The following is a 26,871-nucleotide window of genomic DNA, read 5'->3' on the forward strand; positions in this document are numbered from 1 at the left end:
GCTAGAGCGGTCCTCATGTTGCCGTTGTGCCATTATTTTACTGGTCATTTGCTTCGGAACATCAACTTCAAATCTGGAAACCGTGCTTGCAATAATAGCACATTTAGTTTTAATGCATCTTTTTTCTGGAAGGGCCTCGATTTGAGACAAGTCAGCTGTAAAGGTCGACTTATTTTCTCCCGTCATAGGCCTGATCTTTCCCCATTACTCCTTAAGGGATGTATTTCATACGCTCACAGCTGCAGCAGTGCATCTATCCATCTGTCAGAGGAGATTTAGGAGACAATCTGAAACATGTCATGGTTGGACGGAGGTGCGCGGCTCCCAAGGCCATTCTATCTTGAGGCTGCCGGGGCCTCAGGGGCCGACAGCGACTCCATACTGTAGCTGGGCCTGTGTTTGAGCGCGTGGGTGTGTGGTTGTGACTGTATGTGTGTGTTGGCAAATAACAGGAGGGTTAGGAAAAGGCAAGCGAGGCCAAACGGGTGTAAGAGCAAACAGAAATGCATCAGGAAAGGTCAGCGGTGAAAGAAACAATCAAGGCGGGAAGAAGAAGAAGAGCAGCTACCAGCTTTCTGCAAGACGGGGCCACCTCTTATAATTTCACAGATAGTCAACAGGTTTACATGCACATGAAAAAAAAAAAAAATATTGCCTTAATCTGACTTTAACTGGACAACTTCAGTGCATGTAAACACGTTGCTCCAACTAAATTGGAGTTCGTCTCATCCAATTAAGACGCACAGATAATGAGATTGGAATTAGATTTTCTCCGGCATGTATGCGCCTTAATCTGACTTAAACTAGACAACACACGTGCGCATGCTGCTGCGCAAGTGTATGACCCCTGAACAAAAACATCCAAGAAAGCTGGTCACAGAAGAAGAAGAAGAAGAAGAAGAAGGTAAACAGAGCCGGTAGAAGAACCACCTGAGGGACAGCGCCATCTTATCTGCACCATAAGTAGCGCGCACATTATGTACAAGATTAAAAAGCTTATTATCAATCTGGTTGTTGTTTGAAATGCGGGTCTGCTGCATGAACAACTCCAGTTGTTTATTTTATGATGTAATAGGTCAACCCACTGAAAAGACACATATCGCCACCTAGTGTGGAGGAGGAGGACATGTTCCCGTCAGTTTCTCCGTTTTCACCGCATTCAGAAAGTCACTTCCTGCTTTGAGTTTTGATCAGAGTAGTCATTTCATTTTTCCTTTTTCTTTTGGTTTTCTATTCTTAATAACATATTCTATTTGTGTCCAGCTTTCCAAGCACTCAGGGTCACCTTACAAAAAACAGCAATGCAATAAAAGATAAAAGCAGATTTAAAAAGTATATAGCAGTGCGATTAAAGGAAAAAACATGTTAAATGGAGTAAGTTATTTATTTTGAGTCAGTTTGAAGGTTATCAGTGGCTCTGTGGTTCAGGAGGAAGGCGGCAGGGCAGGTGGTGCATTAAGATGGATGGATATAATGGAGGTTGGTTGAAAAGAAATTGTTCCTAATGTGGAGTTTTAAATGGAGGGAGTTGAGGTGAGGATACGAACTGCGCAGTTTGAACCAGTTAGTGTGAAGAGTTTTGGAGTACAGACCAAATGGGACGGGATTACAGTTACTGCTGCGAGGGAACGGGCGAAGTGGATTGATGTTGCGGAGGCGGAAGTAAGAGGCTGTAGATTTGGGCTTTTAGAGATAAAGATGTTTAGTTAGAAACTGTCGACTTTGGCCAGAGTGGACTTAGAACCTTCGAGGAAGACTTCTCTATTACTGCCGTTCATCTGAGAGAAGACAAATCATTACAGGATGGGACAAAGTAACTGGTGCAGAACATCTACAAAAGACAGGAGGTGAGATGTGACAGTCAGGAAGAGTCTGAAAGAAAGGGCACCAATCAGGCATAACATTATGACCACCTTCCTAATATTGTGCCTTCTGAAGGAGTCCTGTGGTGTTTGGCAACAATTAACCCACAGATACTTGATCAGTTTGGGATCCAGTGATTTAGGTTCTCCTCTCAAAGAAAGAATAAAAAAGTAAACTTAGCAAATTCATCAGGTTCTGATGTCAAGAGACCCTTTAGGCTTTCAGTTTTGGGAGCATGGAAACAGTTTGAGTGACTCTTTAAATGTATATCACTAACTTTTTGGATTCCCTTTTATTCTGCCTTGACATTCTGACCATTTTTTCTGAAGTCAAGTCCTTTCTATAGCATCCAAAACATCATGGAACAGATTGAACTTGTCTAAATCCATGAAAAACCAATACAGTGCCCTGTTGATTTCCTACAAATTCCCTTTGTGTTGCCACTTCCTGTCACCTTCCTTTACTCTGCTGCTCCAGCTTTAACTTAAAGTATGATATAGTATAATATAGATCATGTCCAAGTCAAAGGATTTACAGATAGGAAATAATGGAGGAAGAATTGTATGGGCAACTTTTATAACCCTGGTGCATATTACAAGCCAGGGTCCCATTAGAAAGGAGAATAAACGACCGATGACTCCAACACTAAAGGTTTTTTTATCGGTCCTCTGCATATTTCTGCTGCAGCGTCTATGCTGCTGTACCCTTGGATCAGAAATACGTCGTCCTCCACCGTGACATTAACTGTGTTTTATTCTGCAACGTGAAAAGTGTGAACTAATTATGTGTTGATCGCGAAGAGACGGACACGTTTGTTGCCTTAGCCGAGTAGTTAAATTGAAATCTCCATTTTCTAAATTAGCTGTAATAATTACAGCTCAGTCCGTCCCCTAACGCCTCAGCACGCTGAGTAGATGAGAGAATGAGACACTCGCTACAGACCCACAGACGGACGGCGAAGCTGACGAGCAAGAGCGAGACCCAAACTCTAAGCCCCGATGATAACAAACACTGAAACTGTCAAGGGACCAGGTTAAAGAGGGAGCTGGAAATTGAATAAGTGAAGAGAAGTACAGGCAACGAGGCGGAGTGGTGTGTGTGTGTGTGTGTGTGTGTGTGTGTGTGTGTGTGTGTGTGTGTGTGTGTGTGTGTGTGTGTGTGTGTGTGTGTGTGTGTGTGTGTGTGTGTGTTTGATCCGCTGCAGTAGGAGGTCTGCCTCTCATATTGGGAATTCACAGGTAAAAGCTTTTACACAGCGAGAGAGCGAAACAAAACTCTTTGACTAAACTGAAAACTCAGGCTTCTCTAAGAGCTTCCTGAGAGTTTTTCTAAACTGAGCTGTGGCCAATTTATGAAGAAAAACTTGTGCTTTAACAACTAACAAGTCAGTTTGAACTCTGAAAACACTGTGAGGCCACGTCCACCTGTACCAAAACCATGTTTTATTTCGGTTTTCCTTGGTGTCATCTCAAGAATTTCTCCGTAAAGACGGATCCATTGTAAAACTGCGTCTAGTTGTTGAAAGGCTGCAGCCTTTAAACTCATCCTAATGCTATTTATAAAAATAGTATTATCATCTTGCATTTAATATTAAGCAATCCCTTAACCCTTTACTAAAATATATAGATTCATGTTAACGTATATTGAAGGAAAATTAAATTTGTGGGAGAAATTTAAAAAAATATATAATCAATGTCTAATCAACCAAAGATTTTGCAGAACCCGCAACACGGTAATATCCCATAGACTATATATTTTATATTGGCAACGTGTCTTCACTTCCTTACATTGAACAAATTGACACTATATTCCCAGTGACACGGGCGGATCCATCTTTACAGCCTTAGGGCGGAGCCACGATATTGATGCCCCGCCCACACTTCCTCCAGACTCACTCGCATTTTCGTTTAATTAATACTACGCTCTGCTCTACCTCCACTAGCCACAAGGAAATGATGGTTTATACACTGTATTTATTATATTTCTTTTTTTTTTTTTTTTCCCACAGTCTCCAATACTTTATGGAGTGGTTGGCATGGCAACTGATGGACGCCGTTCACAAAAAAAAAATAATTGACACTTGAACATTCATCAACACTTTATTTACTGCCTAAAATGACATATGCCATTCTTGAAAAAAATAAATATTTGACACATATTTTAATGTTTTAGTTTGGCTCACTAACATGGAGGGGGTGGAGCTTACGGCCTATACTGCAGCCAGACACCAGGGGGAGCTCTACTTGCTTTGGCTTCATTTTTGAGGAGATGTTCTGCCGTCCGTAGTATTTAAAATTCAAAAAAAGTCGACTTCCTGAAAAACAGCAGCACATCACAAATGGAAACAATACTGTGCTGGATTTACATTCCCTGGTGTCATGGAGCTACGTGTAAATTAAGAAACATAGAAATTTTATTTGAGGCGTGACTTCAACAGCTACCAGCCAGGTGCACATGGAAAAGATATATAGGAAGACTTGTAACTTTTTTAGGCTGTTTAGTCCTACATCATTTATTAGGGTCATCATGGACGCAATGCAAACAACACTTTAAATAATGTTTTATTCATTTTAAATGAAAACAACTGATCATATACATGCACATATACATGTGAGACATCGAGGCTGTGGCTCGTACTGCCTCATACATTATTTAAAATTTAGTACGCAGTGTTTTTCTGATGAGTCTTGACCTTTTTATTTCTCTTCCACGTCCAGGCATCTTGCCAGTAGTGGGTGAAGCCCCTCCAGAAATACAATTTCTTCTTTGTGATCCTCATTTTACAAGGTGAGCCTGTGAATGGCAAATTTGTTGTTTCGATTTTTTTTTTTTTTGCGGTGGCAGGATGACAAGAGCCATTTGGATGATGACACCAGGGAACAGGGGAGAAACGGGGCGATGTTGTAAATCCAGCGTGGCATTGTTTCCATTTGTGCTGCGCTGCTGTTTGTCAGGATGTTCAATTTGAACAGTGGACTTTTTAAAAATAGCGACAAAACGAAAACTGAGATTATTCTCACAGGGACTGATGCAATTCACCGTGAACACAGGTCAGACGTCACAATGCAGGAAAAAAAACACGTCAGATTTGAACAGGTCGGTAAAGGGGTGCACACGGAGAATGTTTCTATCGTAACCCACTGATTAGGAAGCGCACGTAAACTGGTTTAAATCAAGCAGGAGTTGCACTGGAAGTTGCTTTAGTGGAGTCAAATTGATGCTGCTTTGCTGAGTGAATTATTCAGATGTTTCAAACTCTGCAGCTGTGATCGTACTCGTGATTTAAATATTTATATCAATGCTCTCCTCACAAAGATCTTCCAACTTTAAGATCACTCACTCTTTCTTTTTTCTTGTTTAGGGCACAATCAAATCTACAAAGAGTATTTTACATGTTTATTTGAACGGTATTAGATTTATCTGGCGATCTCGGTTAATTTGTAACAAAGTGTGAATATAAACATGTGCAAACAGGGCACCGTTACTCCAGGACTAGTTTGATGAAAGTGGTTAATATTCCTTGTGCATCTGGAAAACAAAAACAGTAGTAGTGATCATGTTACATGTTACTACATAATGGCCATGTAATGGATGCACAGAATAATCTCAGAATCTGAGAAAAAAAAAGGCAGAATTCTAAAAATCTAATTTTTTTTCTCAGAATTCTAAGATTAAATTCAGAATATTTTTTTTTATATACAGATTTTATACATTTTTCATGAAGATTTACTGGAATTAGACATGAGATGCTGTGTCCTCATGCAATTAAATTCCAATCTTGCACTAGATTACATAATATATGCACATAATATCTGCATAATAAACACTTTAAGTGCAGACTACGGTGGCGTGATGACAGGAAGAGGAAGGAGCCGGGGTGTGGAAGTGTGCAGGTTGTCATGTACAGAAAGTGGCAGCCATGTAAACATGTTAACTGGAGAATATCTCACTCTGATTACATGCTATCGTGGCCTCATTACACTAATGTGACTGGAGCCGGCGACATGTCATACACACAGCGTGTCCTCGTCCTGTGCTGCTCTGCTTCCACCTCAGAGATCAATTAAATCTGCGCTCGGGTTCAATATGCGGTTACGTCTCTGTTTAAAAAGGACTTTAGTGGACCTCTCTGGGTTCTCGCTCGCTGCCAGCGCTCAGGAGGTCATCAGTTTGAATCCCTCAATACCTGCTGGGAACATGCCCGGAGAGCGGAATGAATACATAAAGCTTCCATTTCACTTAGCTACTGATGCTGAAATGCCCTTGAGGAAGGACGCGTGAAGCTCATTAACCCCGACCTCATCTGCTCCAGTCCTGCTCCTCGCTGGCACCGCTGGCCGGCCGTGGTCGTACCTGGCTGCTCCAGCGTGTGAATATTAAAGAGGGCGTCTTTGACAAAGAGCATATCTCTTCCCCCCTCCTGAGGTTGCCTGCTTAAATATTCCTGTAAAAATAGCTCCATTCTCTCCCGCGATGGATGTTATAGCTGCTGGAAATCCAAGGCGAGGACTCCATCAGAGAGGGCGTAAATGGGAAATAAAACAATAAAGCTCCTCGCGTCTTAAGTCAGGCCTGACAGCGCTATGAAAACAACTCACAGCTGCTTTACACTCCTCACCCGACGGCGTGAAGAGAAATAAATCAAACACAGCCTCCGGTGTATGCGCTGCACCGTGTAATTAATTACACACTTCCTCTGTGTACCGCAGACATGTCGAGACAATTGAGATTAAGTTGACATGAACACGTACAGGTGTAGAGTTTGAGCGTTAGCAGACTTCAAATGAAAGGACGCCAATGTAGCGGCACGTAGCCAGAAGGAAATTTTATCAGAATATGTGACTGGTAAGAAGACATCTGGGGCTAAAAAAAAAAAAAAAATGAATGCATGCAATCCAACTGTGCTCCAAACAATCAGAGCAACTAAAGCGTTAATCTAGTGGATAGTGAATATTTTGCCTGCTTCTTTGACAGTAGCAATGTTGTTAGTCTCATTGATATAAAATCTGTTTTTCAAGAGACCTGACCAAAATAGCAGCAGCACAGAGTATATAAAATAATTCAAACATTATTAAAACAGTAGTGCATACAGTATATAAAATGGTTAAAACCACAACAAGACGTAAGCCCTATTTGCAAGGAAATAGTCTTACCTGAGGACGTCCTGTGTTTCAGATATTACGCTTGATTGATTGATTTCATGACTTCATCCGTCTAAACCGGCGAGTAGTTCAGCGACATCTCAACTTCGTGCCTTAACATCTGGCCAAACTTTGAATTATAGCACATCCTTCATGATTCTTAAGAGGCAAGAGGCAGAAAAAAGCTGCAAATTAAACAGAAGCCTTAAAAATCAGAGGACCAGAGAATCAGAGGACCTCTGTGTTATGAGAATTATGCTAGGTAATTTGTGGTGTAATTTTTACTTCACAAATCACAGACAACCTCCATGATTATTACAAATTACCAGAGGTCCCCAGGTAAAACTAAACAGAAAAACTAAAATAGGGCTAATGACAAGCTCAAGCGCAATTTCACAGCCAAATTAAGCTACTTATAATATTTGCAGGTATAGGTTGCCTCATGTTCTATAGATTTAACATAAAATCTTTTAATGAGATTAAACACTGTAACTCTATGACTATGTCATTGTTACATAACCAGTTTAATTGACCTGGCAGATCTTTGATCTTTGCTGGAGCAGAATCAGTTCCCAACGGAGAGACACCAGACAACAGACTGTCTAAATATGGACAATGTGCCTCCAGGCGGCGCCATTTTGCAAGTCGGAGACCAGAGTCTGGTCACTGCAATCTGAGGGCGGAGCCACAGCACCTATATGCTTCATTTTTGAGAAGCAGTTCCACTGTAACGTTTTCCACTGCAAACATTTTTCATGGTGGGATCAGTTGGTCTGGCTTTCAGAATTTGTCACTGTAACTAATAAATTTGAATATAGTTTTATCCACTCCTAATTCACAGGCTTAAGTTGCTCTGTTATATCTGTGAGTCAGATCACATGCACAGTTTGGTTTCAGATGCTTCCAGAGAGGGATCATGAACATTGTGAAATTATCGTAACTCTTGTGGTGGTGTCCAGTTTGGCATCCTGATGATTCCCCTGAACATCAGATACATACCGACCCAGATGATTTGACCGGCCTGGCAGATCTTTGCTGGAGCATAATGAGTTCCCAGACCAGCTTTCCACCACAAACCCTTTGTGGAACGAGACGTTGGGCTAGATTCTAGGCTATTCATGCATCACAGTGGAGCTGAAACTATGCCAGAAGAAGCTCTTTGTATCCTGTTTCAGTGTCAGGTTCTTCTTCTTATTTCTAATGCTGTGCTTGAAAAGACTTAACACCAAATGTTTTATATCCCTTCTCTAAAATTGTAGTGAATGAGGTTAGTTTCTCTATACACTGAACCACTCTCATGCAGCTGTGCTACTTTTGGAACAAAAAACAGCTTTACATTTTGCCACCAGATTATTTCCAGTCCAGTGCAACAACCTTGCAACAAATCCCTTACTCTCCTTCGTCATTTATTTATTTATTTATTTGATGGAGCTGCGAATGTCCACAAGTTGTGATGTTTGGAGCCAACAAAGTGACCTTTAAATTATTCTGTTATTGCCTTTTATTCTACATTATGAGTTGCTACATGCCACAAAAGGAATTGGAAATGGAGCAGTTATTGTACCTCTGCTTGGTTCGCTGTGTTCTTTAATTCCCCCGTTATACAGTATGTTTGCAAAAATCCAGCCTAACAAATTCCATTTGAAAGCAGCTTCCACTTACATTACAGCATCTCCCACTTGCAGCTTTTTGTATCTAGCTAAATGATTCTATATTTTCAGTATAAAAAGTTTATATCGGTTGAAGTTCCCTTCAATAAAAGGGCGTCTCTGCAAAGTGTCCTTTTAGTCTCCTGATTGGTGACATTTTATTCTAAAAACAGAATACTATTAAACAATGCATCTGCCTCTGTGTTACTGCAGACCAAAACCTAGGTGGAAATCAAAGTGTCTCAGTCCTTGTGAGCTGGCACACATTTTGCCAGCTCACGCAGCCTTAAAAGCATATTAACCCCATCCGGCAGTAAGTTTAATGGATAAATCCCGAGCCTCTCCACCTGCTTCCCTCACTGTACGCCTCTGCTAAAAGCCTCACATGTAAACAGCGCCCGTCGCTCTCTTGGCACGTCGGCAGACAGTCGAGCTTGATTTAGCGTCTCTTCCTGGATGTAACGCGGTAAAAGGAAAGGCGTTGATGAGCCGACCCAGCGGCTCAGCCCTTCCTTCTCTCCGGTGCTGTTTTATTACGGCTGCCGATGCTGTCGCGTCTCCGCAGTAAATCCGTCACTAATTTAGCAGGTCTCGGAAGCATGGGCTTGTTTTCTCAGCCGGTAATCAGACGAGACGCCGGATCGGGAGATGAGGAGAGACAGTATGTTCCTGCCAGTCTTTAATAGTCATGCAGTTAAAAAAAATAATGAACTCATTTAAAGGTTTTGTTGATGTTGATGATATTTTTTGATTGCCAAGTGAACATGGATGAAGGAAACCAGCAGCTGTCTCACTGCGTCCAGGCTGTGTGGAGCATGGACTGTACATAAAGGCGGATGAATCTTCTGTGACCTCCACCACAGGCGTCCTGAGAAGCTCAGTGTGGTGTCTCTGCCCATCTCAATCTTGTCTGACTTCACCCATCTTATTTAAAGGTCCCATATTAGTGGTTAGTATTGGCAAGGACCTTGCGATACGATACGTATCACGATACGTGAGTCACGATACGATACATTATTGCGATATATTGCAATATTCTACATAGTTCACTGAGAAATTTTCATTGGACAAGCTGAGTCCAAAAATAATATTAATCCAATTATTAAGATATTATCTAGATATCATTCAAAATTGATATTCTATCGGAAGAGAAAATATCGCGATATATTGCCATATCGATAGTTTTTCCCCGCCCCTATCCTATATTAAGCAAAATTCACTTTCTAAAGGTCTTCTATCAGTAATGTGCATCTCCAGAGCCTGTGAATGAGGCTCAGAAGTGACAAATCCTCACTTGCTTGCTCCACTTTTTAGCGAGCGTGTGCTCAAACAGGCGGATCTGAGATTTTTCCGTTCTTGATGTCATGTGGGGAAATAACCACTCCCTCCGGTGGTGGACACTGCCTCTGACCCGCCCCCCCCAGGATAGATGAGCCCACCTAAAATCATAGACATATATACATAGACACTGCATTGAATGCTGCCATCTTGGCAAAGTGCCCCTAACTCATGCGTCCATTGCGCTTATAGAGAAATGATGTGTCTACACAATGAAAGTCATATAAATCGCTGTTAGAAAGCGTAAAATATCCACTGACACATAGTGTAAGTAGAAGTAGAAAGTAAAGACATAACTTTGGATAGTAAATGTGAGTAAAACACAGTTCAGACGAAACTTTTGGAGCTGGTGTGAAGTGACCATTCAAGAAAATGCAATTTTTTTCCACTTTCCACGTTTGCTTCAAATTCGTCTTATCCCTGGAGGTTGTTTCTTGGTTCTGAGATATAAAATCAGTCCTCTCCATCTCTTGCTTTTTTTGTCTTTGTTTAATGTTGTTCATATATTTTTTTTTTTTTATCTGTCCTCCAAACTATTTTCTGGGAAATTTGCCAGTGAAGTGAGCCGTACTTCATGACAGCCAAATGCTATCAATAATTATTCCCCGTAGTGTAATCAAGGATACGTGGCAAGATGAGAAAATAAAGGAGGAGGAGGAGGAAGAGGACAAAAAAGGAGGAGGAGGTCATTAAAACACACATGGAAGCACTTTGTCTGCCAGGTCTCTTCTACTATGAGACCAGCGTTCATGTCTTAATCACTTACTACAGGCATAAAGAGATGCAGAGTTTTATCAGTGTTAAAGTCGGCTACCGTCAATAAGTGTTGTTGCCATGGAAACCTGCAGCTAATAGTTTCTCAGGGTTTTTAACGGGCGGTTTAACTGTTGACTTCAACATGTCGACATGAGAGATTTAGATGTTCACATGAGAAGCTCTGTCATTGTTTCATCCACCAGTCTGAAGTGGGAAGGACTCAATTAGAGTCTAATTCTGATGAGAGCTGTGGGTTCACTTTTGCAGCCGGGCGACTGTAAATCAAGTCCTAATGAAGATGATTCACTGAGTTCTTAAAGCCCAATTAATAAAGTTTCTAGAGGCTTAAACTTATTGTTTTTTCTGTGTTGTTATGTCAGTTATTATTATTTTAATGTTTTTATTATTTGGGCACGTATGTGTGTTTATGTAAATAGAAATATGTATTACTTATTATTGTACTTTCATAATATAATGTCTGTACTTCTATGTCCACTGCTTATTATTATTACTATGTTTAATACTATACATTATTTATATTATGATGAATGTAAATACTAATGGTATCAATATAAATTCTATATGTAACACCTATATGGTGCAGCTTTAAAGGTTTACTCCTAGGCCTCTCCTCAGGGTCTGGTTGGCTGCTCAGCCCTCTACTCTCCTGGCTGGGGCAGGGGAGCAGCTTAGATCTACAGTTTTTTTTTTTGGTTTACTTACACCACTCTGAGTCATCTCCTCTGGAGATGGGAAACTGTTTTCAACAAAAAAGAAAAGGATCTCTGAAAACCTACAACCCTCTACCTGGACATCATTAGACAAGAGATGGAGATGCTTTCAGACCAGCTGCTGGACATAGAGGAGTGTTTGGAAGCTAAAGAGCTGGATAAAAAAGAAATGTGAACCTCCTCAACCTTCCTCCTCCTCCTCCTTATAACTTCACCAAATGGATTTCACATACAGCATGTTGTGTTTCCTCAGATGGGAACGTGCTGGTTCCACATGTTAAGGCTGTAATGGGAAGTCAACATGTGAGTTATTTTATCCACAACATCCAAGTATCCTCAAAACATTCTGCTACAGTGGGTGACACAAGTTTATATCTTTACACTGTGTCTTTTGTCCACCAGGGCTGGGCGATACTGTGAATTTTCGTATCGATCCAATATCAAGTAAATACAGGGCTAGTATCGCCGATACTTTTTCTTGAAATGTCGTGATCCTTGAATAAATTAGTAATTTTGCCTTTAGTTCATTGATGATGATGATGATTATGATGAAAAACAAATATTTGTGTGTTTCCATTAACTAATTATAATATAAAATAATTTAACAGTATTGAAATAAACAGTTCCCCTTTTACTACATACAATTATATATAAATTTATCAATTTAAACAAAAGCAACAGTGTAATAATAAATATAAAAATTGCCCACAGAAGGAATTGTTGACTCATTCATTTTCCAACAAATAAGTGGAATTGTGTAACTGTCTTCTCTTCCAAGTACCAACACACAATAAGGGAATCAGTTCCAGCTGTGCGATGCTGCTTTGATCCTAGGATGTGACTGTCAGACTCTTTCCATGTCCCACCTGTTACTGCAGGTGGAGGTGGAGAAGCTGAAACAGAAGTATCGATGTCATCACGCTAGTATCGATCCAGTATAGATACCAGCCATGGTATCGACACTATCGATATTTAGATCGATACCCTGCCCCTTTAGTCCGTTTGTCAGATTTTTCTTTTAATCAAGTGTTTCTCAACAGATGGCAAACTTCAGAAACTGTACCTGATGTGTGTCTGTGTCTGTGTGTGTGTGTGCGTTGCAGAGCCCTACAGCCCAGCGGTGTGGGTGATGATGTTTGTGATGTGCCTGTCGGTGGTGGCTGTCACCGTCTTCATCTTTGAGTTCTTCAGCCCCGTGGGATACAACCGCAGCCTGCAGAGCGCCAAGAGTAAGAGACGGAGTCGCTCCGGCGCCGGCACGCCAATCAGCCGCCGCCACTGCTCATTTCACAGCGTTATTACCAACTTGTCACTTCGTCAGTTATGTAAGCGAGAGGGGGGCTGATTTGAGAAGGGAGGCGTTTGCTCAAATTATGCAAAGTGCCCCACTTTTACTTTTTTTTTTTTTTTTTTATCTGCACATGAGTCAAAACAATCACTCCACACCCACAATCCGGCTTATTTCTTTTTAACGGAGCAAACAGTGGCGGCAGTGGTGGTGGTTGTTTGACGTGGTTTTACAGCTCTTGTCAGTTCTTCTTCATTCCCAGCTATTTACTGTCTGCATGCCTGTGCAGCCTCCATCATTTGAAATAATCACAGGGAAATGTTATTCATTACTTTCTAATAAACTGACACAAGTGGAGTTGAGCTGAATTGGAGTGACAAGTTGGTGTTTGTTTCATCGCCGACTGCCACTGGAGTCGATTCATCCGTGCTAAAACACTGCAACTTTTGTCCTCTTTCATTTTTAATCTCATCCTCTTTGCAGCTTTTGGAAGCTGTGCACAAAAAACACGTGTAGTTACCAACGTTTGGCCACTCATCCCTCCAGTACCAGAGCATCCTCACCACTCACGTCTCCACCGTACATTTGGCACATGATGACCACCAACTACCCTCTTGTATCTCGTCTTTTTGTTCTTTTCCCTCTCATCTTTCCACTCTGTCTGAGACTTCACATCTTACTTCATCTGTGTTCAGAAGTCTGGAGTGTGCTGCCGGGTTTAATAACTCCATATAAGTCTTTTTCCCAGACACATCCCTTTGAACATCCACTATCAGTCAGCTCTTAGATCACCGTCGGACACTTTTGTTCCTGCAACCAATTGCTTCCACATGGCTAAAAGCATGCGGGCAGGAGTGACCACGTACTTTTCTTTTTTTTGTACTTTCCACTTTGGTTTTAATGTTCTGTGCCAAGCCTCTGTGGTTCTACTTGAAGGGAAGCTTACATTGCATGGTAACTTTTCAGGTTAGAGAGCCCATCTCAGCACTGTGGTGGAAAGACATGTTCATGACATCTACCAAATGGAAATGCTTTTTTTCCCCCATTTGTTTAAGTGCAAAGAAGAACAAGTAAAGTAGGAGAAAAATAAGTGCAATCTGGTGTTTAGTCCTGGGTCTCGGTGTTGTGTTCTGTCCACTTCTTTTATTAAAACAGTGGACTAATTAGAGATAATAGTAGGGCTGGGTGGTGTACTGGTTCATACCAAATGCTGGTATTTTTTTTTGTCATGATATGAATATTTAATATACCGGCATACCGGTGTGTTTGATTGCATAGCATTAGAAATGCTGAGCTGGGAGACACTGTTTCAGACTAGAACATTTTCAATATAGTGCTTCTAAACATGACTGTGTCACTGTGAAGCGTAATGAACATGGAAAGGTCTGAAAAATAAAGCAGCAGAATGAGAAGACATGCCAAAAAAAAAAAAAAAAAAAAAAAAGGTGCATTGTCGGTTGTTTTTTTATGTTATTTTTTAGGGTTTTCTGGGGACAGTCCCCGTTTTGCATGACCTGTCCCCCGGCTAAAGCTATTCCCCAAAAATGTCCCCAATTGTAGCTTTTTATGAATGACAAAAAAAATAAAAATCTTGCGCGCAGACTACAATTATTACTGGCCACGCTGCTATTGACATTACAGACATTACTGTAATTTAAATATGTTTAAATATGTCGAAATAAATGAACCTAGAATTATCCCTGTTTCTTCATTTAACCTTGTTAACATTTAATTCTTTTTTTTTTTTTCATCTCTGAGCCGTAAATGTCCCCAGATTTCCACATCAGCAGTCAGTGCTAACACAGGGCCACTGCTATTATGATATTATTCTACAATATTCACTCATCATCACAGTAAAATAGTCCATCCTTAGTCAATCTACTGCATTAATTCCTCTCTCAACCAGTAGAAAATGTTGTGAACACGTGATTATCCATAAAAAAAAATAAAAATACTGTGATATACATACCAACCAGCCCTATATAGCAGTTATCTGCATTGAAAAATTACAGTCTTCTATGTCATTTTCACATGTTTGCAGGGCAGATTTGACCTCTGGCAGGCTGCTTTTGACCTACGGGCCCTATGTTTGACACCTGCAGTCTTTAGCCTTCGAGTCTTTCCTTTCGAAAAAAACCCTTCTGATAGACCATCTATCTCGCCAAACAAGTTTTGTAATGTCGTGTCTTTCTAGCAAGACCTTATCAGCAGATATTGACGTTGGCCCTCACTGCGGCTCCTGTGTTGTTGGGAGAAAATCCCTGGAGCCAGGTGGAAAGTCTAAAAGGGGAGCGACTGGCAGCGATGTGAGCCATGAATGTTAATGAAATTTGGCGAGTTGTACAGATGGCAGCCGATAAAACCGAGCTGAAGTTGAACTAATCCCAACTTAGAGGCAGCAGCTGATGAGGATGTCTGATACACTTGACCGAGCCTTTAGCTCGAGGAAGCACCGTCCATGACTTTTGGTTCCCGCCACTGGATTCACCGTGCTGATAGTGGGCCTTGGCTGAACCCGGTCGTTGTTGGAGGTGTTATCTTTAACCTGAGACCTAGCTTCATTCAAACACTTGGTTCAAGGGTCTAAAAACCAAATTCAGGAGACTAGGACTGCAGCTGATTAATGTCTGTAGATTTGAAATCACATATTCACCAAGTTCCATACTATATTGTTAAGGTGTTATCTCTCTTAAACACAGTCTGTCCCTTTTTTCTCTCAGAGTCAGGTGGATCTAAGTTCACCATAGGGAAGTCTGTGTGGCTGCTGTGGGCGCTGGTCTTCAACAACTCGGTGCCCGTGGAGAATCCCAGAGGAACCACCAGCAAGATCATGGTAAACACCGATCATTTCTGGCTTAAGAGGAAGCATGTACCGTTTGTTTCAGCAGGATTTAAATCACCTCTCCACCTTAAAGTACAGCCATTACCATGTTAGCCTGTGAAGTGCTCCAGAAACCTAAAAAACAATGCTCATTGGCTTGTTTCACCGCGGTCGGTCTTTTTAATACCTGCTGTTACTTCGAGCCCTTCGCAATGTGAGAAGAAAAATCAGTTGAAGGCTCGAACCCCTCCTCTACCGCAGAGCCACGGGAGGTGGAAAACTCAAGCTGTCGGTTTTTCTTTCTGTTTGCCCAAGTGCTTTTCGTGGCAAACCCAATCATCTCAAGGGCTCATTAGCTACTCGATGGGCTTAACAAAAAAGGGGGTCAGAGCAGAGGAGGAGGAGGGAAGGCAATTATTTTGAGGTCCTTGTGGATTCTAGCTGAACTGAAAAGTTTGTGGCTTGCTGCTGGCCAGGAGGTGGAGAACACCGGACGTCTTCATTTATTCAACTGAAGCTTGAATAAATAAAGAGGCCTTAAGATTTGCCTTTGGCGGCACCATCAATCCAGATCTGATCCATTTTCTGAACACTTACCAGCAACATATTAGCTGACCGCGGCTAATCACAATATAAATCTCATTTCTAATGGAGGTTTATTCTCTAAATGACTTCCGTTTATTTGCTCATTTTTCATACCTACTTAAGCTTATTCAGGGTTATCAGCGACTATCATAGAAAGCCAGAATGGATAATTGACAGCAATTTATTATTGATATTAAGCATTAAAGTTTTAATCGTTTGTACTTCAGTTCAAGATTCTTAAAAAAAACAAAAAGAAATCCCCGGGGGAGCGTTTTGTGAGGAGAGGAGTCCGTCCTTCAACCCTCCAGTTAAGAGGATTTTTTATTATGCCTCAGTTGCCAGAGCTAAGCGTGTACATTTTTCATCTTATTCATTAAGAAAATTATGCAAATTAACTTTTGGCATAAACACAGAGTACTCTGGAAACAAATAGCCCCGTTCATCACCGAGTGCAAGTGCAAATTTAGCGTTGAGACTAATCTTTCACTTGCTTCCTGGCTGAATATCAACAGTGCAGCACTTCTGAACCACTGAATGTCTTCACTCCAAGTCTTTAAACGACGTTTCACATGTTTTAAATGGGCTGGTGGCAGATTCCTTCTCTGACAAAATTGCCGATAAAGGTTTTGCGTTCCACAGAATCTGGCTTCGTGTTTCAGGTTGGGTCTTCCTGGTGCGTTTCGCTTCGGTTCCTCTGGAGGAAGAAAGAAATCAGTGAGTCACAGCGTTGCCCTGCAGTGTCCAGCTGGTCCTCTAATTTTTCTTTCTTCAAAAGCCATCAGCTTCATCTATAGGGAGCGCAGTTGGTCACAAGCAAATATTAATTAAAACATTAATTTCTTCGAGCATGTGGCAAATAACCATCACAGAGCAGTGGGGCGAAGGGGCAATCAGATCAGATTTGGGCCACCTGCTTTCATCTGAGTGTTGTTTTCCCACTCTGACTGATCGGCTCTTTGGGACTCTGCAGCCAAACAACGCTATTTTAAAATAAGCCTCTGACCTTAAAGAGAATTTTCTTTCTTTTCCTTTCTTTCTCATTCATGTCCAAACAAACAGAAATGAAACTTGAGTTGTACAAGGCCCTAAACATCTGGTGTTTCACCCTCTTGCAGCTCCCCAAATTAATGAAGGTGCTTGTGCAATTTGCAAACTATCTTTTAATCAAAGCTGTTAATTAATTGGAGTTAAAAAATCAACATACCTTACATGTGCGGTAAAGTAGGAAAGTGCCTCAAATCATAGGTCTTCAACAGGGGGCTGTGACCCCTCAGGGGCCACGTAAGTACTGCAGACGGGTCACAAAATCTTTGGTTGATTAGACATTTTAATTTAATAAAATATTTTAGCTGGGCCCTTCTCTCATTCTGTGGTAGGGGAAATGTCTCAACAGCGCATTGTTTCATACAGATAGTGCCACACTCGACCTGTCAATCTAAACTTCCTGCACACGGTAGGCCCCGCCCCTATCACTGCTGAGCCAATCACAAGGCCACGTTACACGCTGACTCTGTCAGGTTCCCCGAAATTAAGTTCCTGGATGAAATCCAGAAGCACACTGCAGTATTAGCAGAAGGGTTATGTTAGGGTTAGGGTTAGGTTAGGGTTAGGGTTAGGTTAGGTTAGGGTTAGCACTAGGCTGAGTTTAATATAGAACACATATAGTAGGTAGGGGGTCCCTACTTAATCTTTCCATCATTTTTGGGGTTCCTTGGCCTGAAAAACATTGAAGACCCCTTCCTTATATGAATAAAGCTCAGATTCCAATTATCGGTATTTCTACGTACCGTGACAAGCGATGCTCTCAGGAGTTGAATGATAAGATGCGCGCAATCATTATTGATTCAAAACAATGGAAGAGAAAAAGGACTTCCTCTGAGGACTCTCCTCCACGCCACTTTATCATTATCATCTATTTAAAGTTCAAGTTGTAAGAGGACGAGGTTTCACTGATGTTCTCAGCTGTGCTGACAATCACAACTCCACCCCCCCCAAGCAAGACGAAGCCTCGACTCCGAGTTTAGCAACGAAATGCAGAGAAGTAGGAGGGAAAAAAAGACAGTGGCACTGGAATCTTAAAAGATTTCACAGCTGTCAGGCTCTAACTTCATTGATCTTACTCCACCACACTTCTGCCTTCAGGTGCTGGTGTGGGCCTTCTTCGCTGTCATATTCCTGGCCTCCTACACTGCCAACCTGGCTGCCTTCATGATCCAGGAGGAGTACATCGACACCGTGTCAGGCCTGTCAGATAAGAAGGTACGATCTGGGACAGATGGACTGACAATCGAGGGGGTTTTTGTGTTTAAAAGGAAACAGATAAGAGAAGCGGTGATCATCATACAGAGGCTGTTTAGTTTGACACTTCAGAACTGTTAAAGTGGGAAAAATAAAGAAGCAGGAAGCTGTGTTTCCCTCTCGACTTTACTTTTCAGTGTCATAGAACCTGCAGAACTGCATCCTGCTGCTCTGACACGTTCAAACTTAGCATGTTTTATCAGCTTCCCCATCAGCTCTGGAGAAAACTGCATTTCAGAGACGCCTCTTTGAAAGTGAAGCCTTTGAATCGTTGTAGCAGTTCATCCTGCAGCCCCCTCTTCCTCTCTGTCGCTTTAATCTCCGCCCGTCTGCTCTTCAACTTCTTCTCCTCCTTCTGCAGTTCCAGCAGCCCACCGAGCAGTACCCTCCGCTGCGCTTCGGCACGGTGCCCAACGGCAGCACCGAGGAGAACATCCGCTCCAACTACCCCAACATGCACCAGTACATGATCCGCAACAACCAGAAGGGCGTGGAGGAGGCCATCGACAACCTCAAGACGGGGTAAGGAAATACCAAGAAGAAGACAGTTTATTTTATTTATTCTCAATTATGTTTCATTCTTTTAGGTACCTGCACCCTAAACACATAGATTGTTACATGAAGTCTGGTGAAGCTCGCGTACAGCAACCGACCTACTCACGTCCAAATATGAGTACAATACCAGAGTTTGGTGTGTCAGTGGGAAGGCTTTCAGGTAAACCTTTGTATCAGGAGGACGCTGCAAAATATGGGAAAGAGAATGCATGAAAGATTTGATCTGGATAAATGAAAGAGATGCAGAGGTCCAGAGTGGAATACAATGAGCTACCTCAACGTTCCACCATGGTGCACGTTGCCAGCAGCACTCGTCCACTTCATTTCAACTTCAACACATCTTCAGAACCTCAGAAAATCAATGAGGGGGAAGGAAAGGTCCACAGAGGGTGGGTGCCTCCAGACAGATGACTTGCTTCTTAAATGCATCTCTTAAAAGTCTCCTCCGAGGTGGCTTTATGTGGGGATGGACAAAAGAGTAAGGTAGACCTACACGTCATCTAACCACAGTAAAGTTCAGTTTGTTTGCAACAAAAATAAAAAATCTCTGACTGGTTGCCTGGAGAGTTTTTTTATTTATTTTTTTTTTTATTTATTGGTTGAATTGCGTCCTATAATTAACTCCATGTGGCTTGTTACCAGAGTCTGATGAGAGTTGGTTCTGGCTACGTCAGGTTAGTTCAGACAGGTCGATTAACTGTGAGAAAAGGTTTGATCTGGATGAATGAAAGAGATGCAGAGGTCCAGAGTGGAATACAGTGAGCTACCTCAGCGTTCCACCATGGTGCCCGTTGCCAGCAGCACTCGTCCACCTCATTTCATCTTCAACACATCCTCAGAACCTCAGAAATTCAGCGAGGGGGAAGGGAAAGGGAAGTCCAGGTGTCCACAGAGGGTGGATGCCTCTGGCTTGTTTCTTGAAAGGATCTCTGAAGAGTTACTTCCATATGTAAAAAATGGAGAGTGGAGGCATAAGAAAGGAAGAGTAACTGCAGTCCTACTTCCTCTTGTTGAATTTATTTACACCAAAAAATCTTTCTGACTGGTTGGACGATGCCTGGGGAGGGATTTTTAATAAACTCCATATGGCTTGTTACAAAACTCACATTCTGATAAGATTTGGGTCAAGCTAAAGCAGAAGAGAGTGAAATCCATTACATTTTACAATCAGGGTACAACACAGCAGACGAGAGCATGAGGTCGAACCATGTTTCTGCCGTCACCTACTCCTTCTCGTCGTTGCATAATTTGCAAATTAGAGCTGTAGGTTTTTGACAGGGGCTCAGATTCCATCCTTTACAGCTTTTTATGCTTTTACTTTTTTATTTTTATCTCGTTCCCACTGGGTTACTGTTGCCTGAACCCACCTGTTAGTGCTGCTGTTGTAACGTCCGCAGCCCAATCAGGATCACGGCTGCTAAAACCAAATGAGAGATGTGATGAGGGCAGGAGGAAGAAAAAAAGAAAAAGCATATTTAAATAATACATACTGGCAGCAACCGCAGTGCGGAGTGAGGGGAAATCGCGCCGTCTCAGCACCAGCTGACGCTCAGGCGCCTCTTGTGGGACCGAAGAAATACACAGAGCACTTACTATAAAATATACTCAGTGAGTTTGAAAGATGGAGGGGGTGATGTCGACTGATTCGTGTGGGGATTCAAATGTTTAATGGGACAAGAGAACAGACAGAAGTGTGCGCTTTAACGAGGCGAGAGGCAGCGGCCCTCCGCAGCCCTCCGCAGGTTTGACGTGGCGTGTTATTAAAATTCCTTTTTATCGTCCTCCTGTTTGTTTTTACGTTTACGTTTCCACCTCCTCCAGCCTCTCCACCGTCTCCCCCATTACCCACAGTTATCTCCCCCTCTTTATCCTCCTGTCGTCCTGACGCCTGTGTACGGAGGGAACATTAGTTCGCGCCGTCAAAGCCGAGCGGTGTGAGCGCTCCTGTTTGATTTGGCTGTCTGAGCACCAAACATCACCAAACATCAGCCTCCACTTCTAACTCTTCTTTCTCTTCCCTCATTAGCTCCTTGCTCCCGACTTATCATCTCCCTTGTCCTCCTCTCCCTCCCAATCAGTGTCTCTAACCTCCCATTTTCTCTATTACCTTTTGCCCCCTCCTCCTCCTCCTCCTCCTCCTCCTCCACCTCTTTTCATTCTTCCGTCCTTCAGCCCGTCTCCTTCCAGGAAGAATTTCTTTGCTTGCTCTGTGCAGCTCCCTGAGTGTGAATATAGATGAAGGTGAAGCAGAAGAGCAGGTGTAGTGACAAACCCCATCACAGGATCCCGTGATGCGACTCATCAGTCTGAGCGGAGCTGTCCCATTTGATCCGTTATTTTGTGATGAGCCGATGTTCTGTACATCCATTTTACAGAACCTGCTGTTCCTGCTTCTACACCAGCATGTCAAATGTTTGATGTTGAATAATTCATCTGATTCTTTTTATATTTGTTCATTGTTGTATTACAGTTACAGTTAATACCTGAGAAAAAACCCTCAAATAATAAAAGCCTGTGATCATTCCTATGTATGTTGTTAATATATGTCTAATAGCATATATTAGCATATTGACAAATTGTGTTTTTATATGAGTAGGCAATTATGCCATTAATATACATTTAGTCTCTGTTTCTATTTCGTGGACATTTGTCCATATGCAAATTTTGTACATATACTATTTCATTTTATTTTACTATTTTTTATTTTATTTCATGATTTTATACTTATATTTTGTTTTATTTTACTATTTTTTATTTTATTTCATGATTTTATACTTATGTTTTGTTTTATTTTACTAGGTTATTTATTTATTTGTTTATTTTATCATCTTAAGAGTGTTTTTATTTGCAACTTAGTCTTTGTCTACATCTAAGATTACACTTTTCAGACAACTATTCACGCGCACACCTACGGCCAATTTAGAATCACCAATGAACCTAACGAACGTGTCTTCGGACGCACTCGTTAGGTTGCTTTGGATGTGGGAGGAAGCCGGAGTAGCTGGAGAGAACCAACGCAGGACCACGCAACCCACAGGGAGAACATGCAAACTGGCGTAAACGCAGGAAGGAAAAGCAGCTTCATTAAAGTGCATGTACTGTACATCAAAAACGTAATGACGACAACCACACACGTGTGCTTAATTAAACCCAACAAGTCAACATGTGTGTAAGGTCAAGTTTGGGGACAAAAGAAAAAGGCTGCACGATCAATGCATCAGAAAAGACTGTAAAGACTGGTCTTTGGTTGCACATGAGAATATAATTTTGTACGTTGTATCTTTTTAGAAACATTGACGATGTATTCTTGTAGCAGCCACAGATGCAGCCATTTCTTTCCAGTGGAGATAAAGTGAAATTCGCTCTCCCTGCTGCTGCTACTACTTTGTGTTCTGCTCTACGGAAGCTCCGTCGTAGGAGGATAAATGACATCTCTGTGTTCTCTGTGATGAATACCTCCCCGTGTGATTGTTGAAAATTGTTGCAAAGTATCCTCTTTCGCTATCTGTCTTTTCATTGAGCCTCAGTTCTGGCTTGTCCATCATTTCTGTTACTTATCGTTTTTTTGTTTTTTTTTAACAATTGCTCCTTCTCCTTTGTCATTTCACTCCAGGTCAGTGATTCCCATTCATTTGTTGTAATTTTCCTGCTTCGTTCCCCCACTGCAGAAAACTGGATGCCTTCATTTACGATGCTGCAGTGCTGAACTACATGGCCAGGAAGGACGAGGGCTGCAAGGTAAGAAGAAATAAATCGCTGTTGTTTCTCGGCTCCACACACTGACGCTGTCAAACACACTGGCAGCCACTGGTGAGGTCCCTTTTAGCCTGCAGCTACTGTCTGCAGGAAAACACACAAACCCTTGAGTGGGCTGAACTTCTCTTGCAGGGGGAGCATGCTAAATGAGCCCTTCTGCACGAGCCACATCAAAACACACCTTGTGCATTTATATTTTTCCCTCGCGGCCTGTCGCTAGTTAATAATGTCATTCTTTGGACAGTGCCGGTGTTGATTTATTTATAAGTTTGTATTCGATACAGCTCCCACAGCGAGGATGAAAATCTTGCCCGGTGATCATTTCTAATAAGGTCTGTGGGAGGCCTGAGCTCCCTGATGCCTCGCACAACAGCAACTGCTGCAGTAATTATTACAAGTGATGTGGATTTATATTAATTCCTCCACTGAAACAATATCTCACACTCCAGCACTGCGGCATTCGGGGACTAATATATTAGAGCTGGGACTGCGACAGAATACACAAAGAAAGAAGATAAAACAACATTTTATTTGCTCACTGCCTTTCTGTATTTGTATGCGGATTAGCGCGCGTGTGTGTGTGTGTGTGTGCATGCATGGCTTCGGAGATGTTTACATGTGTGTGTTTAATTCCTAAAGGTGATGACAATCGGCTCTGGTAAAGTGTTTGCCACCACGGGCTACGGCATCGCCCTGCACAAGAACTCCCGCTGGAAACGTCCGCTGGACCTGGCTCTGCTGCAGCTGGTCGGAGACGGTAAGACCAGAAAGGGACGAAAAGGGAAGAGGGTTTACGTTTAAGAGAGAGGGAGAGGAAGTCTCAAGAATTTTCCTCAAACTCTTTACAGAGATCTTTGTCGACGATCATTCCCTCTGTCACTCTCACCTGCTTTCATGTCATAAATATGTTCGAATAAACACATCTCTGCTCATCAGAGCCCATCTTTTTTGTGCTGTGATTGAAGTAGAATAATAATATTATTATAATAATAATAGGATGACATGGTTGGATAGACAAAGTATCGGGCACAGTTTACAGTCTGTAATCTCATCCAAGTGTGATTCACTGCCTGAACATTCCCAACCCGGGAGCTGCAGTTTCCATACCAGACAGAATAAGAAGAAGAAGAATACATTTTATTTATAAGCGCCTTTTGGAACCTCAAGTTCACTTTACAATCAATTAAAAATGCAAATGAAAACAATAATACATAAAGGTCATTTTTGGTGGCGAGGTAGAGTTGGGTGTCGTCGGCATAAGGATGAAAGCTGATATTGTGTCTTCTGAGAATGTTGCCAGGGGGAATAATGTAGATAAGAAGACGAGGAGTCCCAGGACAGAGCCTTGGGGAACGTTGGATGTTCCGGATTGTAACGGTGAATGCTTTGCACAGCTTTGAGGAAATGTTGAATTGTTGAAATGTTGAAGACTTTCATATCCATCCACCATGTCTCTGTGAAACACAGATGAGGTGTCCTTATGGTTCCCACATGTGTAGAGGAGCATAGAGGAGGAGGCATGTTGAAACTGTTGGAGACTTATTGAAAATTCAAGGCACCAGAGTAGCCAGAATTGCTGCTGCAGTGACATGCCCTGCACATCTGGTTTGAGCTTAGCAGGACCATCCTTTGTTCTTCGACAGAAAATTCAAGAGTGTTGGCAAAGTATTTACAGGTGAATACCTCATGAAGACATGAAAAACGTGAGAGGATGGTTTCAGAGAGGGATGTGAGAAAAGACGGAGGAGTAGAGGGGCTCACAGTTCTTTCTTGTGCCTAACTGAACAATTAACCGGTCGGCATTGTTAACCAGTCTGTTAATATATGCATCTAAATCCTGCACCGGTTGCAATCATGACACAGACAAAAGGTTCAACGAAATGAATGGATTTGAACATCTAAGCTTCCAAAACACTGCAAACTAGATAAATGGATAAATGCCTTAGCCTGTTGCCACCGCAACCCAACCTTGGAGTAGCGGAACATAATGGATGGATGGATGGATGGATGGATGGATGGATGGATGGGGATGAATATAAATGACTAAAATACATTACAAGCTTTTCTACTCCTGCGCAACATTTTGTTAAAGCATGTGTTTAAACATTTTCTCTCTTCTGTTTGAACCACTTGCCCTTGGATGGTGGATGGAGACCCACGCGAAGTAGGAGGAGATGGTTAATAACCGTTAAACCACAGTGACGGGTTCCAGTAAGTTGGTTTGCAGTAGTCAGACTTCAGTATTAAAATAATAACTCTCCTTTTATATCTTTATGGTGGCATTTTTAGATTCTGCTGGTGTCAAGGCTCATGAAAACAGTTTTTAATCATCTCTGTTCAGAAAAACCAGGGCTGAATTAGCACCAACTTGAATGCATCCGAGGTTTTCCATGGTTAATAAGCAGGGAATGAAAAAAATTCAAAATGAGTTCACTAAACGGTAGATGAGGACTGCTTCTAGGAGTATGTTTATGCAAATGAGTGGCTCATCTTGGTTTTAAAAAACTCACGTTCTGATCGGTTCTGATCTCTCCTGGAAAAACAAATATATTCTATGACTAGACTATGTCCCTTGAGATCTAAATCTGGGATGGCAGACAGAGCTCAGCGCACTGCCGATTAAGAACACAAATGCAAATAGACAGAACACAAGTGAAGTAAGAAAACCTCCTCAAACACAGAAACGTGCTGCTATTATCAAAGGATGGGAGCATGTCTTCAGATTATTTGGATTGCTAGGGAAGTTAAAGGTCCCATATTAAGGTCTTCTACCAGTAATATGTTTCCCCAGAGTCTGTGCATGAGGCCCCAGAAGTGAAAAAGTTCTGTCACTTTTTAGTGAATGTGTGCTCAAACAGTAGGATCTGAGATTTTTTCTTTCTTGACGTCATGTGAGGAAATAAACCCTCCCTCCAGTGGATGCTGCCTTTGACCCACCCCCTGAATAGATGAGCCGCCCTCTAAAATTACCGCGCAAGGCCATTGCTCTGTTGTTGGATGCATCAACAAACCATAACAATTACCCTTAGAGTTAGCGGAAACTAGCATTGGCTACATGGAACCATGTTTTTTTACTAACCATTCAGAAACATACTGCTGCAGCTGCAGAGTCTGTAATCCACCACATTAGCATATGGTAACACCACGGAAAGCTGCATCCTTGCCCTGAGAGGGGCATGGAGTAGGCGTGGACATGCACAACTCATTAGCATTTAAAGGTACAGACACAGAAGCAGCTGGTTCTCAGTAGAAGTCATTACAGCCACTTTTTGACTGGCCGAAATTCTGTAAATTTTTTGCAGAACATGCGTTGTCATACTGATGACTGTTGAGCTTTTCTACCCTTTCCGTTAGCTCTGGATGAGCTGTCTCCAAGTGGTGTCTCAACTTGTTTGGTTTGAAACTGTCACAAGCAAATATATTTTGACCTGCTGTGTTCCGTTGTCCTGGTGAAACTGAGGGCGATATCTGCCTCGTCGTAGTATTTTCTTGTCTTTACTTTGGAGATTGTGTTTTGAGTTGACAGGTCATCCTCTTCTGGGGACCTTCTCACAAACCTCCCTACGGTAGCTAGTAGTGCTCAAGCTAGCCCTATTCAACTGCCTTCCTGCGCCACTTTAGAAGCCACTGCACCAGAGGAAGATGTATAAGAAAGGTTGAAAATAGAGGGGCAAGTTTAGGCCATACATTTAACTGAAAAGCTGGTAAAACACATCAAAATGAACACGTGTAGAACACCAATAACACCACCCTAGACTGTACAGATAGCACCTGTTAATGACGTCCATTCATACATGAGGTGAATAGCCTCCATATTCCACGTAATGATCCCATGATTGTTGGAACAACACCAGCAGCCCGGCTAATTGAGCTCCCTTGATTGTCCACGTAGGATCTCAACACAAAGTCGCTGCAATTTGGTAACAAACCCCAAAGACGCCACAAATTCATTAGGCTCCGCTCACGCATCGTGGCCCTCAACAGGGCCCATAATTGCCCCCTAGTAACGCACCTCTTTGTTGGAGCTCGTTGTTTCCTTTATTTAGCACACGACTGGTCCCTCATCAAATTGGCTTCTCTCGCAATTAGT

At 42.1% G+C, this 26,871-nt stretch overlaps 1 protein-coding gene across 1 annotated transcript in view; it reads left to right on the top strand.

The window, feature by feature from the left end:
- Nucleotides 1–26,871, top strand: part of grin2da (glutamate receptor, ionotropic, N-methyl D-aspartate 2D, a) — a 236,132-nt gene that overhangs the window by 187,989 nt on the left and 21,272 nt on the right. Inside the window, exons 11-16 of the mRNA XM_047605823.1 lie at nucleotides 12,582–12,707; nucleotides 15,487–15,599; nucleotides 18,315–18,431; nucleotides 18,832–18,992; nucleotides 22,694–22,763; nucleotides 23,421–23,538. Coding sequence (XP_047461779.1) covers nucleotides 12,582–12,707; nucleotides 15,487–15,599; nucleotides 18,315–18,431; nucleotides 18,832–18,992; nucleotides 22,694–22,763; nucleotides 23,421–23,538 — 705 coding nt within the window. The remainder of the gene's footprint in view (nucleotides 1–12,581; nucleotides 12,708–15,486; nucleotides 15,600–18,314; nucleotides 18,432–18,831; nucleotides 18,993–22,693; nucleotides 22,764–23,420; nucleotides 23,539–26,871) is intronic.

The sequence above is a fragment of the Mugil cephalus genome, chromosome 14 (genome assembly GCF_022458985.1).
Source record: "Mugil cephalus isolate CIBA_MC_2020 chromosome 14, CIBA_Mcephalus_1.1, whole genome shotgun sequence".
NCBI classification, from domain to species: domain Eukaryota; kingdom Metazoa; phylum Chordata; class Actinopteri; order Mugiliformes; family Mugilidae; genus Mugil; species Mugil cephalus.